Consider the following 15,688-nt stretch of genomic DNA (forward strand, 5'->3'; position numbering starts at 1 on the left):
TATTACCATGCGAGGTGTTGGGGAAAAATAGCCCTGAGCAGGCATTTCATAGCTGTATTGCGCAGGTTGGGGTGTACCTGACATTGTGTAGCTTTGCTGGCTCAGTAAACTGTGGTTTTGTAGGGACATTGCAGGTACAGTTCATGGCGGTGAATGGCTGGCTGCATGGCGGAGATGTAACAATCCGAGATAGGTGATCATGTGTGCCATGCCGTCCCACTGTAAGCGGTGTAGTAATATTACCAGGGCCTTCACAGTCTGAGCACTGAAACTGCTTAAACTTCACAGTCTGAGCACTGAAACTGCTTAAACTCGCTGCACACTGCATTCTGCTTTGCTGTTGGTGTTAAGAAAGGGTTGGTGTGAGCTGAAGGTGGCAGGGTGAGATGCCATGCAGCCTCAAACTCTGTCATAATGGCTGCTGCTATGCTTGCCGCTGGTGTTAACTCTATGTCTGTGATGAAGGGGTTGCCGCTATAGATTCTATTGTTTACATTAGTAGCACAGTCCACATTAACTGTGCCACTCTCCGGGGATTCTGACAAAAATGGGTTGCTACTCTTATTGAAGTGCATTACCATGTCATCCCCTTCAGCATCTCCCGGCGCCGGTTATCCCTCCTTCGTGCCGCCACATTAGACTACGATGACCTGGATGACTGAGAACCTTCACAGATAATGAGAAAATCTTCACAAGTGTGTGAGGCAGTCTCAGATATGGCTGTAGTGGTGGAATGCAGGACAGAGTTGATTGTGTTGAATAGAACTTTAGGATTACCAGAATTCTTAGTAATAATCTTGGATAAATAATTTGCTCTTTCTACTTTGATGGTGTGCTGATAGTTATTCAAACAATCTCTAAACACTTGGTGAAATACATGGAGCTTATCTTTCTTCCATTTTCATTCTGCTTTCCTGCAGGGAAATGGCTGGATGGGCTCACCTGAGCCTCCAGGGGTGACGGGAGCAGGTGCAGGCACCTGCTGGACACCAGCCGATCCCAGCTGTCTTCCCTGGAGACATTGAGTACAGGGACAAGAGTGAAATTAGGAACACAGGAACTAAAACCTAAGAACTAGAAAAACAAAACAGGAAACCAAAACACTAGTAGACATAACCCATGATGAAATCAAAACACTGGGTCACCGACCCAGGACCATTATTTGAATATATATGTACTTTTGACCCTTCGTGGATTAGAGAAAATACAATTAAAATTTGTACACCCAGTTCTTGTACTTTAAAGCAAGATGTATGTTGCACAATCATTCCATGCTGGGAAAAGAACAGTTTAAAGAAAGCCTCAAACTATCATGACATTTTAGCCCATGATCAATGTATGTAAACATCTGACTACAACTGCAAATAATCCTATACACTGCACATCTTTCAAAACCTCCGGATACCTAGAATTTACAATAAAGACTTTCAGGGTAGTAATTCTATCTTTTACCAACATTTACTTGAGGAGAGAGTGAATAAAAGCGAAAACTCCTTCTTTTAGTACAATCAGAATGATGATTTCCTGTTTCATCCAACCTGAAATGAGCACAGATACATTTGAAAAAACTGCACATTCTTTAGATTTCATATCAATACAGGAGATAAAGTATTACTGGAGTATTTATGTTCTGACCTACAGTCCAGCCCATGGGAAAAAAGTAGCATTCTGCCAGTTGTTTGCTAAGGAAACATATAATTTAAAAAAGGGGCCCAGTTTATTTGCAAGTCAAAGCAAGGAAGCAGATCAGGTATATTTGTCAGTAAAATGTAATGAATGTAAGTTGGGTGTCAGGTGCTGTGAAATTCAACAACGCAGAACATATTCTCATTTGGGAAATAGAAGCTGAAACTTCTATTTCCCAAGGTTGTGATAAGTAAGCTTGCTCCATTTTCTCCTTAGGATAATGTTACCATTGGATGTAAACCATTGCCTGATGTTTGCTGTGGAGCTAATGCTTCTGTTTTACAGCACAGGTAAGTTCAACAAAATCTAGCTTAAAAGAAACCAGTATTTCTCAAAATATTTTTGTTTTTTTACACGTTGCAATTTTTCACAGGCACAAATGGAGACTGCAAACCCAAAAATACCCTCTTTATCAGTCCCAAAACACTAGCTGATTCATATTTTCCATCAGGTAAGTTAAAAACAATACAGGAAAAAAAATCATCATTAGGTTAAAGGACAAATTTAGTAATCTGGGGTTTTATATTTTAATTTAGATACTATCTACCAAGAGGACAATGGAATTAGGCTGTGTTTCAACATCCAACCAAATAATACACGTGCAGGTACAGTTATCTGATTTTTAGCTTTCCATTTATTTTTATTTTTTTGCTTTATAGCTGTTTCAATTTGTCTTGGTTATTTGCTAAATGTGTTTATTGTGTTTTTCATTTTTCTTAGAGTGTTGTAACGACACGAATTTCAACTGCAATATTGAAGTAAAAATAGATAGTCAAGGTAAATACAGGCTAAATTTAACTGAAGAGATTTTATCCAAGCAAGATATTGTGGTGATGAAGGATCCAGAGCATAATTTTTCATGTATGCCATCCCAGATCTACAACAAAAGCAGCCCTGCGAAACCTCTAAGAAGTGAGTTTGTGCACAGTGGTCAAAATTTTCAGTTTATTTCTCAGTTTGAAAAGGTTTCCAACCAATGATCTGATGCACTTTCTATCTTGTTGCAGGTTTTCTTTATAACATCCACCGTTGCTTGAATGAAAGTAAATTCACAAACCTCTTCTTAATTTCTACATGAAACAATGTGACAGCAGTGACAGTGCACAAGTTCTAATTTCATACTTTTATGTGTTCAAGGTATGAAGAATATGAGTATGAATATGAAACTGAGCAAAGGTAACTTTTGTGAAAAACTTTGCAAGGGTATGATTATTTGTTTATCAAATTAGTTAAAAACAAATATTTCATTTTAGTAAGTGTAAAAATACAGTCTGCTTGTGTGTGTGTGTGTGTGTGTGCGCGCGTTTTCGCGCATTTGCTTGTTTTGTGCATATTTAGGAAAAACAGAATATGTCATTAGTGATAATGACACATGTAATGTGTCATGCAACCCAAAACCATCCACAACAATCACCCCCAGCTCCTCTTCTGGACAATCATCCACAACAACCACCAGCATCAATTCTTCCAGTGAATCTTCCACAACAATCACCCCCAGCTCCTCTTCTGGACAATCATCCACAACAACCACCAGCATCAATTCTTCCAGCGAATCTTCCACAACAATCACCCCCAGCTCCCCTTCTGGACAATCAACAACAATCACCCCCAACTCCTCGTCCGGACAATCCACAGCAATCATCCCCAGCTCCTCTCCTGGACAATCATCCACAACAACCACCAGCATCAATTCTTCCAGCGAATCTTCCACAACAGTCACCCCCAGCTCCTCTTCTGGACAATCCACAACAATCACCCCCAGCTCCTCTTCTGGACAATCCACAGCAATCATCCCCAGCTCCTCTTCTGGACAATCATCCACAACAACCACCAGCATCAATTCTTCCAGCGACTCTTCCACAACAGTCACCCCCAGCTCCTCTTCTGGACAATCCACAACAATCACCCCCAGCTCCTCTCCTGGACAATCCACAACAATCACTCCCAGCTCCTCTTCTAGACAATCATCCACAACAACGACCAGCATCAATTCTTCCAGCGAATCTTCCACAACAATCACCCCCAGCTCCTCTTCTGGACAATCCACACCAATCACCCTCAGCTCCTCTTCTGCACAATCATCCACAACAACCACCAGCATCAATTCTTCGAGCTCCTCTTCCAAAACAATCACCCCCCGCTCCTCTTCTGGACAATCCAGACCAATCACCCCCAGCTCCTCTTCTGGACAATGCACAACAATCACCCCCAGCTCGTCTTCTGGACAATCCACAACAATCACTCCCAGCTCCTCTTCTAGACAATCATCCACAACAACGACCAGCATCAATTCTTCCAGCGAATCTTCCACAACAATCAACCCCAGCTCCTCTTCTGGACAATCCACACCAATCACCCTCAGCTCCTCTTCTGCAAAATCATCCACAACAACCACCAGCATCAATTCTTCGAGCTCCTCTTCCAAAACAATCACCCCCAGCTCCTCTTCTGGACAATCCAGACCAATCACCCCCAGCTCCTCTTCTGGACAATCATCCACAACAACCACCAGCATCAATTCTTCCAGCTCCTCTTCCAAAACAATCACCCCCAGCTCCTCTTCTGGACAATCCAGACCAATCACCCCCAGCTCCTCTTATGGACAATCCACAACAATCACTCCCAGCTCCTCTTCTGGACAATCCACAACAATCATCCCCAGCTCCTCTTCTGGACAATCATCCACAACAACCACCAGCATCAATTCTTCCAGCGAATCTTCCACAACAATCACCCCCAGCTCCTCTTCTGGGCAATCATCCACAACAACCACCAGCATCAATTCTTCCAGCGAATCTTCCACAACAGTCACCCCCAGCTCCTCTTCTCGACAATCCACAACAATCACCCCCAGGTCCTCTTCTGGACAATCATCCACAACAACCACCAGCATCAATTCTTCCAGCGAATTTTCCACAACAATCACCCCCAGCTCCTCTCCTGGACAATCCACAAAAATCACCCCCAGCTCCTCTTCTGGACAATCCACACCAATCACCCCCAGCTCCTCTTCTGGACAATCATCCACAACAACCACCAGCATCAATTCTTCCAGCGAATCTTCCACAACAATCACCCCCATCTCCTCTTCTGGACAATCATCCACAACAACCACCAGCATCAATTCTTCTAGCGAATCTTCTGCAACAATCACCCCCAGCTCCTCTCCTGGACAATCCACACCAATCACTCCCAGCTCCTCTTCTGGACAATCATCCACAACAACCACCAGCACCAATTCTTCCAGCTCCTCTTCCAAAACAATCACCCCCAGCTCCTCTTCTGGACAATCCAGACCAATCACCCCCAGCTCCTCTTATGGACAATCCACAACAATCACTCCCAGCTCCTCTTCTGGACAATCCACAACAATCATCCCCAGCTCCTCTTCTGGACAATCATCCACAACAACCACCAGCATCAATTCTTCCAGCGAATCTTCCACAACAATCACCCCCAGCTCCTCTTCTGGGCAATCATCCACAACAACCACCAGCATCAATTCTTCCAGCGAATCTTCCACAACAGTCACCCCCAGCTCCTCTTCTGGACAATCCACAACAATCACCCCCAGCTCCTCTTCTGGACAATCATCCACAACAACCACCAACATCAATTCTTCCAGCGAATTTTCCACAACAATCACCCCCAGCTCCTCTCCTGGACAATCCACAAAAATCACCCCCAGCTCCTCTTCTGGACAATCCACACCAATCACCCCCAGCTCCTCTTCTGGACAATCATCCACAACAACCACCAGCATCAATTCTTCCAGCGAATCTTCCACAACAATCACCCCCAGCTCCTCTTCTGGACAATCATCCACAACAACCACCAGCATCAATTCTTCTAGCGAATCTTCTGCAACAATCACCCCCAGCTCCTCTCCTGGACAATCCACACCAATCACTCCCAGCTCCTCTTCTGGACAATCATCCACAACAACCACCAGCACCAATTCTTCCAACAAATCTTCCACAACAATCACCCCCAGCTCCTCTTCTGGACAATCCACACCAATCACCCCCAGCTCCTCTTCTGGACAATCATCCACAACAACCACCAGCACCAATTCTTCCAACGAATCTTCCACAACAATCACCCCCAGCTCCTCTTCTGGACAATCCACACCAATCACCCCCAGCTCCTCTTCTGGACAATCATCCACAACAACCACCAGCATCAATTCTTCCAGCGAATCTTCCACAACAATCACCCCCAGCTCCTCTTCTGGACAATCATCCACAACAACCACCAGCACCAATTCTTCCAACGAATCTTCCACAACAATCACCCCCAGCTCCTCTTCTGGACAATCCACACCAATCACCCCCAGCTCCTCTTCTGGACAATCATCCACAACAACCACCAGCATCAATTCTTCCAGCGAATCTTCCACAACAATCACCCCCAGCTCCTCTTCTGGACAATCATCCACAACAACCACCAGCATCAATTCTTCTAGCGAATCTTCTGCAACAATCACCCCCAGCTCCTCTCCTGGACAATCCACACCAATCACTCCCAGCTCCTCTTCTGGACAATCATCCACAACAACCACCAGCACCAATTCTTCCAACGAATCTTCCACAACAATCACCCCCAGCTCCTCTTCTGGACAATCCACAACAATCACCCCCAGCTCCTCTTCCGGACAATCCACAACAATCATCCCCAGCTCCTCTTCTGGACAATCATCCACAACAACCACCAGCATCAATTCTTCCAGCGACTCTTCCACAACAATCACCCCCAGCTCCTCTTCTGGACAATCCACAACAATCACTCCCAGCTCCTCTTCTGGACAATCATCCACAACAACCACCAGCATCAATTCTTCCAGCGAATCTTCCACAACAATCACCCCCATCTCCTCTCGTGGACAATCCACAACAATCACTCCCAGCTCCTCTTCTGGACAATCCACACCAATCACCCCCAGCTCCTCTTCTGTACAATCCACACCAATCACCCCCAGCTCCTCTTCTGGACAATCATCCACAACAACCACCAGCATCAATTCTTCCAGCAAATCTTCCACAACAATCACCCCCAGCTCCTCTTCCGGACAATCTAGAACAATCACCCCCACCCCCAATAACAATTACACTATTGACCTTTCCACCTACAACATCATTCCTAACCCAGGGTAAATATCTCAGTTTTCATAAAAATATTTTTGCAATATTGTGCACTTTTGAAATCTACTTTAAGAAACAAACTGTGTCTCCGTGTTACAGAGACGTCATGAAAAATCTATCCTTTGTCCTTGAAATGATGGGTAATTCCGGCACAGCAACAATCAAGATGGGCAACATCACAGGAGTGATTGCCAAACTCTCCCAGGAAATTCAAGCCAACATGAACTTTGCCTTCACAAAAAACGCTGGCGTGATGGTAAGGTGTTTGATAAAAGAGCGTGACACAATTTTAAGACTGTGGATTACTAACTCTCTAAAGTCTGAGGCATGGAATAATTGCCAGAAAAATCATATTTTTGAGTTCAGTGAAAATTACTCTGTTTATTGAACATTCTGATGAAATACATAAGATACTTTAATGCTCATTTGCATATATTAGTTTTAATTTGTATAATACATATGCATGACATCATTATTTTATAATTGTTTTTGCTGATAAACATTTCTCATTTTGAAAGATTGTTAAAGGAGAAAACAGCAATTTTACAGGCCCATTTCGTTTAATGAAAATTCCTAAAGAGGCCAGCAAAATGGCGGTGGAGAGAAATGGATCATTTCTTGGAATTCTGTTGTTTCCAGAAATGCATGCGGTAATAGTACAGCTCAACTAATAACTTACTTTTCATATGTATAAACATATTGACCAAACCTGATCTGTTAACAATATTTTAATCTTAACAGGATGACAGCAGTAAATACTATTTAAACAGTGAGATAGTGGGAATAGAAATGGGGGCAAAAATACAAAACCTTTCACAACCCATTGAGATTCAGTACAGTAATGTGGACAAGGTAAGTGTGATGTCATAACAGAAATAATGATCATTTTTAAGTTCAGAGGAAAACTTATTCTGATTTTCATTTTCTATTTTGATAAAGAAAGGAGCGAATGCTTCTTGCATGTCTTGGGATGGAAACAGCACAGATGCAAACGGTAAAAACCCCCCAAATAGATCTCTCTCTCTATATATATATCTTATTTTTATATGAAAACCACAGGAATTAAAGACCTTTGAAGTGTTCAGTCACATTTTGCACACACACTGATTACTGTGATAAAGTCTGTCTTTAACAGTTACTTCTTTGTATTGCTGCTGTCCAACAGGGAAATCACTCTGGATCACAGATGGCTGTCAAACAGTGGAGACCAATAACAGCATCACCTGCCAGTGCACACATCTAACCTTTTTTGCCATACTCATGGTAAGACAACTGTATAGGAAATAAGAAATGATTTTTTTACAGCACATACTGACACATAACTATTTGAACCTAGTCACCTCCACCTGCAAACATTAGCGCTTCTGATGTTAATTCTCTGACCTACGTCACTTCAATCGGTTGTGGACTGTCGCTCTTTTTCTTGATCGTCGGTCTCTTCATGCACGTTCTCGTCAGGTAAGAGATCCGAGGCAGTTTGGAGTTCGGATTTTTACCTCAGTAATGTCCTTTTTCTTACGCACACTAATTTGCTCCACAGAAAGGGGAAAGCAAGCGAAGCAACAAAGATTCTGATGAACCTCTTTGTCGCCATGTTGATCCTGAACTTGTCCTTCTTGACCAATGAGAGCATTTCAAATCTGGGTATCAAAGGTGCATGTGTGGCAATAGCAGCAGTTCTGCACTACGGGATGTTGGCCACTTTTACCTGGTTCTTCATGCAGGCTTTACACTTGTACCTCAGTCTACGTCAAATCTGCACTGAAGTGAAACATTACATGCTGAAGATTTGCATCACAGGATGGGGTAAGAGACCTGAGCCAAAAATGATACTTATGCTCTCATATTATGAATAATAATCACAGGAGAATTTATATTCCTAATCTTCTCTTTAGTCATACCGGCTGTGGTGGTGATCGCTCTTCTTGCCTCCCAGAAATATAATTCTATTAATATTAATACAAATGAGGGGAAAGCAGCAACAATGTAAGTCTGTAAATCTGATAATAGATTTCTTGGATAAAACACAAACATCTTCATCAGAGGATCACGTTGTACTCCCAATTTTCAGGTGCTGGATCTCTGATGCTGGTGTCCACCAGGGGGTCAACATTGGTTATTATGCTGTAGTGTTCGTCTTCACTCTGAGTGTATTCATTGTAACTGTAAGGCAGATCGTTCTAATGCCAAAAGCAGGAAAAGCCCAAGACAAGAGTTCCATTAAGAGCAACACTTCCACCATTCTGGGCCTGTTCCTCCTTCTTGGCATCACCTGGGCTTTTGCTTTTTTCAGCTACGGACCTTTGCTCATCGCTTCCTACTACATCTTTACCATCCTCAACTCCTTTCAAGGTAAATCTAAAACTGTCACAGTGAGCTGACTTCATTCTTTATTGGATTAAAAGTTCTTAACCTTCTTCTTTATTTTTATAGGTTTCTTCCTGTTCATCTACTATTATAAATCCAGCAAGATTATTGGAGACGGCAAAATCCACACACAAAGTAGCAGCACAGCTACATCAAACACAGCTGTAACGTCTCCTTATGCATAAGGCTTGCTGTTTTACCATATTTTGACACAAGAGGGCAGCATTTTATTTCATATAGTTCCAGCAGGTTGCTCTGTGTAGAAACAACTTGGTCATTCTTCCCATGTGCTCTCCGCTGAATGGCTTTTCTGACATGAAATCTCTAACCCGGTTTACCGTCTTTGACACAAATACTCATGTGGACTAGAGATTGAGACTCTGGAAGTCATTTCAGAGCACGACTCTATGTTTGTTCCTATGCTTTTATATTTTAACAGAGAACTTGTCTTACTCACTCCAAATAATTCATAGAAGGCTGTGATTCAGTCAGAATACACAACCACAATCGTAAACATGTCAGGATGTTAAGGTGTAAAATGTTAAATTGGGAAAGTGAAACATGTCAAAGATAAGGACATTTTCAATTTGACGGTCCTAACACCTCTCAAAAAGTTGGGACAGGGCCATGTTTACCACTTGTCAAAGTGGTAAACACCTTGTCAAAGGCGTGTTGCCTTTGACAAGGTGTGGAAGAATGGTATTGAAGGCAGAGCTGTCCACAATCAGGATCCTCGTGTAGGTTCCTGGGGAGTCCAGATTCTGCAGGATGAAGTGTAGAGCCATGTTGATAGCCTTGTTGACAGACCTGTTGGCTCTGTATGCAAACTGCTGGGTGTCAAGGAAGGGGGTGTGAGGGCCTCAAAATAGGAGAGAACCAGACACAAATGACTTCATGACCACAGATGTCAGAGCCACAGATCTGTAGTCATTTAGTCCAGTGATCCTTGGCGTCTTGTGGACAGGGACTATGGTGGAGGACAAAGCAGGCAGGCATATGACAAGTCTGCAGTGAGGAGTTGAAAATGCCAGAAAACACTGGGGCCAGGTCATTTTCAGTGTCTGAGAGAGGCAGGAGACACACAGTCTGGGCCAGGAGCTTTTCGAGCATTCAGGCTCTTAAAATATTACCTGACATCTGCTTCATAAATATCAGGGGTTGTAGTGGGAGAAAGTGGAGTGAGATCCTCATAGGTGTGTGGTGTAGTGATGGGATTTCCGGCTCTTTTTAGAGAACCGGCTCTTTCAGCTCGGCTCACTAAAAAGAGCCGGCTCTTTCGGCTCCGAACCGGCTCTTCAGGTTGTTTTGTTGCTTTAATTAATTTATTATTAACAATAATATAAAACTATGCACAAAAGGAATTACTAATGTAAAAAAAAGTGGTTTTATTTATATATGTTTATATATAAATATTTACGGTGGCCCCTAGAGACAAAGCACGTACAAACTCCAAAAAGCACGTACAAACTCCAAAACACAGCTACCTAGATCACTTAAATTACACAATTGAAAGCATACTTGTATGGTTTGTGTATTTATACACAAGCATTCATATATATTCAAATAATAAAAAAAAAAAAAAAGTTAATTTACCTGTTACTACCACACACCAAATCCAGTCGTTGGTACTTGCTGGCTTGTGTAGCCACTAGGTAACAAAAGCTCAACACTGCGCCTAGCATCCTGGAGCACTTCTGTTGTCTTTTGTACGTGTTTTGGAGTTTTTACGTGTTTTGAAGTTTGTACATGCTTTGTCTCTATTTATTCACTCCACATAAAATGTAATAAACAAATCATATAATACAAAAACGAACTATTCACAGTTCAACTTTTAACTATTTCAATTTTCAGCTTCTTCCTTTTAAACAAATTTAAAGTGAAACAACACAAAACACTGCAAACAACAACACAATTAAATATAAATTAAAATATGAAAACAAAAAGAAGATGCACATTCTCTGTCATATGGACCTGCATGAATAAACTTTCTGAATCCTTTATCATCTGCAACTGAAAATAGTTGTGGATGATTACTATACCTTTCTAATGTGACGTTGTTGTCCCTGACTCTTTCTCTCTCTCTCCCTCCCGCTCTGTTCCTGTGCTACTGCGAGTGTAACTACCGCTCCTCCCCCCTCTTCCCAGCGTAAAGCACAAGGCTCGCATGCGGAGTGAAGCAGAAAAAAAGTGAGAGAGAGGGTGAGAGAAAGAAAAAAAACCACGGCTCGTGATAAGGAGCCGGCTCGCGTCGTTCACGTCAAAGAGCCAGCTCTAAGAGCCATTTCGCTCGCGACCGACACATCACTAGTGTGGTGAGGAGGGGTGTGATGTGGGTGAAGTCTTGTGGGTGAAACTGGGGAGGTGGGTGGGATGAGTGTCCAAAGTGTATCTATTGTTGGGGCAGGTGGACGTGTGAAGGCTGGTTGATGGCTCATCAAAAAGGCAATAAAAGTCATTAAGGGTGTTGGCCAAGAGCAAGTGATTAGTGATGGGATTTCCGGCTCTTTTTAGAGAACTGGCTCTTTCGGCTCGGCTCACTAAAAGGAGCCGGCTCTTTCGGCTCCCAGCCGGCTCTTTAGGTTGTTTTGTTGCTTTAATTAATTCATTATCAACAACAATATAAAATTATGCACAAAAGGAATTAGTAATGTAAAAAAAACGTGGTTTTCTTTATATATAAATAGTTATTAACACGTACAAACTCCAAAGCACTTAGAAATTCCAAAGCACGTAAAAACTCATTTCTAGTGTTAACTGAACTTCCAAAACAGAGCTACCTAGATCACTTAAATTACACAATCGAGTGCATATGTCTATTGTTTTTGTATTAATACACAAACACTCATATATGTATATGTATATTCAAATAATTTAAAAAAAAGACGTCATTTACCTGTTACTACCACATACCCAAACCGATTGTTGGTACTTCCTGGCTTGTGTAGCCACTAGGTAACAAAAGCTCAACACGGCCCCTAGCATCCTGGAGCACTTTCGTTGTGTTTTGGAGTTTGTACGTGCTTTGTCTCTAGGGGCCACTGTAAATATACTTTTATTTATTCACTCCACATAAAATGTAACAAATAAATTATAAAATACAAAAACCAACTATTTACATTTCATACATTTCAACTTTTAACTACTTAAATTTTAAGCTTTTTCCTTTTAAACAAATTTAAAGTGAAACAACACAAAACACTGCAAACCACAACACAATTAAATATAAACTAAAATATGGGAAAAAAAGGGGGGGAAAAGAACGCCCAGATCTTTAATTAAGGGAAAGGTTGGCATTTAGAAATATTAATATCACAGTCAACTGACTGCGTTTTATCTTCCCATTGCACTGGTGGGTGGACAGTTCTTAGGTGCCTGTGCATGTTGTTTGTGGAGCCGGCTCTATATGATATCCTTTTCTTGTAGACTCTACACTCTGCCTTTGTTTTGTCAATAAGATTGAAATGCCTCCAGACTTTGCTTCTTTTCTTGGTGTCACTCATTTTCTTTACTGTACCTTTCCAATGTGACGGTGTTGTCTCTTGTTGTTGCTCCCGGCTCTCTTTCTTTCCCTCTCCTTCCTGCTCTAGTTGTGTGCTACTCAGTGTTGCCAACTCCTCAGTAAGGAAAATCGCTATTGGCTGTCCTAAAAGTCGCTAAATGACGTCATTGCCTAATTTGCATAATTGGTCATGCTAATATAATTGTAACCTACATTGTTGGAGAGAGAAATAACATCATGGAAGAGACATAAAGTGAGTAAAGAACGTCCTAAATGCATTTAGAATGTATTTATAACTACAAATTAAATTTATTTTAGCAATTATTGTTTTTTTTAATGTCACAATTCCAACCCTGCTCCTTTACCCGGGCTTGGACCGGCAAAAGTGACCCGAAATAGGCACTCTGGTGGAGTTACTTTGTGTGTGTGTGTGTGTGTATAAGTAGTTTTAAACCTCGTGATCCACAAAACAGCATAACAGTAAAAGAAGAACTGACTGCATTACAGTCAGTGCGGGAGCAGCGGCTTCGCTCATGCGCGATTCATTTGCAGTTTGGATGCATAGGTGTGAACATCTTCTGCCCTGATAGCAGCTGGGGGAGGACTATTCTCCGCCCGTGAGCGCTTTGGAACGGGCGAGGTACCCACGGCAGCACCCGCTGCTTGTTGAGAGTAAAAGCGAAACCCGCTTTCACGTTAAAAAGTCGTCATAAATAAGTCTCCAACAACACCAGAAAAAGTCGCCAGATTTGTCGCTAGTCGCTTTTTAGAAAAAAAGTCGCTAAGGGGGTCTGAAAAATCGCTAAATATAGCGACAAAGTCGCTAAGTTGGCAACACTGGTGCTACTGCTGTTGCGAGTGTAACTACCGCCCCCGCCCCCTCAGCTCAGGGAGGGGCGCAAACACAAGGCTCTGTTTGCTGTCTCTGCTCAGCGCAAACACAAGGGTGACTTGCAGCATAAAGTGAAAGAGAGGGCAAGAGAAAGAAAAAAAAACCCCACGGCTCCCAATAAGGAGCCGGCTCGCATCGTTCACTTCAAAGATCCGGCTCTAAGAGCCATTTCGTTCACGACCGACCCATCACTACAAGTGATATTTTATTAATTAATCCTTTATTTATCCAGGTAAAAAATCTAATTGAGATTAAAAATCTCATTTCCAAGAGAGACCTGGCATCATGGCAACAAAAGTCACATACCACATAGGTATATAACATTTAAAACACATACAATATCCCATACAAACATGTGTAAAATATACAATAACAGATCAAATTAAGAGTACATTAAAAACAATCACACTGAGTAAAAGAGCTGTTCTCTCGTTCCTTTAAGACAGACTTAAACTCTCCCAAGGTAACCAATTCTGATAATTTCAGTTCCTTCTGCAGATTATTCCAGGAAGCAGGGGCAGCGTATTTAAAAGCCCTTTTCCCCAATTCTGTTCTGATTTTTGGGACAATCAATTGTATGATTTTGTTCGAACGAAGGTTGTATTGGTTGTGGTTTTTACACATATAAACACATAAATAAGATGGAACCAGCCCAAGGAGAGATTTATAGATAAAGATCAACCAATGGGAGAGTCTGCGAATATGCAAAGATGGACATTTAGCAGCAGCATACAAAGAACAATGATGTACATGATTTCCATAGCCAGTAATAAAACGTAAAGCACAATGGTACACAGTATCCAACCTCTTTAGGCAGTGGGCAGGTGCATTCATAAAAAGCAGGTCACCATAATCCAATAAAGGTAAAAAGGTTGCACGAATCAAATGTTTTCTCACTTGGAGGGAGAAACAGGATTGGTTTCTAAAAAAGTAACCTAGTTTTAGTTTTAACTTCGACACAAGCCTTTGAATGTGAGTCTTAAATGACAAATTCTGATCTATAATGATCCCTAGATACTTGTAAGATGTGACCATTTCAATTTCAGATCCTTGAATTGTTTTAATCTTAGGAGATGTAGCTAACAACTCTTTGCCATTTGAGAATAACATGAGCTTGGATTTCTCTGGATTTAACACCAACTTAAGTTGAGTTAAATGGGACTGAACAACATCAAAGGCAGACTGCAGAAATTGCAGGGTTTGTGCTATTGAAGGGGATGAACAATAAATAATTGTATCATCTGCATAAAGATGAAATGCTGCATTTGACAAATTATCACAAAGGTTGTTTATGTAAACAGAAAATAGCAATGGCCCTAATATGGAGCCCTGCGGAACTCCTTTGGATACTGGGAGAAAAGAGGAAGAAGACCCAGCAGCATGGACACACTGTTTTCTTGCTGACAAGTAATTTGAAAACCAACTTACAGCATTTACAGATAGACCAATATTGTTTAGTCTATTTAATAAAATAGCATGGTCAACTGTATCAAAAGCCTTTGACAAGTCAAGAAAAAGAGCAGCACAGTATTTTTTGCAGTCCATCGAATCAACAATGTCATTAACCACTTTAATAGCAGCAGTTATTGTGCTGTGTTGTTTTCTGAATCCTGACTGATGTTGGGAAAGAACTGAATTTTTGTCCAAAAAGTCTTTCATATTCCTAAAACTTTTCCACTCAGGGGCCGAGCCATTCTCTGAGATCTGCTGCTGCATCTTCTCAGAGTGCTGATGTTTAGCAATGTCCACTTCTTTAGTGAACCTGTACTTGGCCTCTCTGTAGCAGTCCCTGTCTCCGCTTCTGAATGCCTTTCTCTTTTCAAGCCACAGCTTTTTGGGTTTAGGAGTAAAACAGGGTTTGTCATTGTTATAACTCACCCTGGTGCGTGATGGCACAATGCTGTCCTTGCAGAAGTGGATATAGGAGGTGACAGTGTCCGTAAACTCATCCAAGCTGTTAGAAACAGCCCTCATTGTGTCCCAGTCTGTAGACTCCAAACACGTGCGAAGCTCCTCCACAGCCTCGTTGCTCCACAGTTTTTTAGTCCTCATGACAGGTTTGGAGAGCTTCAGCTTCTGTCTGTACGTAGGGATCAGATGGAT

At 41.8% G+C, this 15,688-nt stretch overlaps 1 protein-coding gene and 1 long non-coding RNA gene across 2 annotated transcripts; both read left to right on the forward strand.

Annotated features, from left to right (window-relative positions):
- The first annotated feature begins 1,862 nt into the window (after positions 1-1,862).
- Positions 1,863-2,586, forward strand: LOC146366244 (uncharacterized). The gene is made up of 4 exons (XR_014798679.1): positions 1,863-1,976; positions 2,060-2,137; positions 2,223-2,291; positions 2,407-2,586. It is a non-coding gene; the product is annotated as an uncharacterized LOC146366244 (long non-coding RNA).
- A 5,015-nt stretch (positions 2,587-7,601) lies between these two features.
- Positions 7,602-10,555, forward strand: LOC146366245 (adhesion G-protein coupled receptor G2-like). Its single transcript, XM_084915338.1, has 8 exons — positions 7,602-7,679; positions 7,767-7,821; positions 7,993-8,090; positions 8,164-8,285; positions 8,368-8,633; positions 8,723-8,813; positions 8,899-9,179; positions 9,261-10,555. The coding sequence occupies exons 1-8, from the start codon at positions 7,617-7,619 to the stop codon at positions 9,377-9,379; spliced, it is 1,095 nt and encodes a 364-aa protein (XP_084771464.1). The 5' UTR covers positions 7,602-7,616; the 3' UTR covers positions 9,380-10,555.
- The last annotated feature ends 5,133 nt before the right edge of the window (positions 10,556-15,688 follow it).

The sequence above is a fragment of the Perissodus microlepis genome, chromosome 19, assembly GCF_051167445.1.
Source record: "Perissodus microlepis isolate ML-2025 ecotype Zambia chromosome 19, ASM5116744v1, whole genome shotgun sequence".
Classification (NCBI taxonomy): Eukaryota; Metazoa; Chordata; class Actinopteri; order Cichliformes; family Cichlidae; genus Perissodus; species Perissodus microlepis.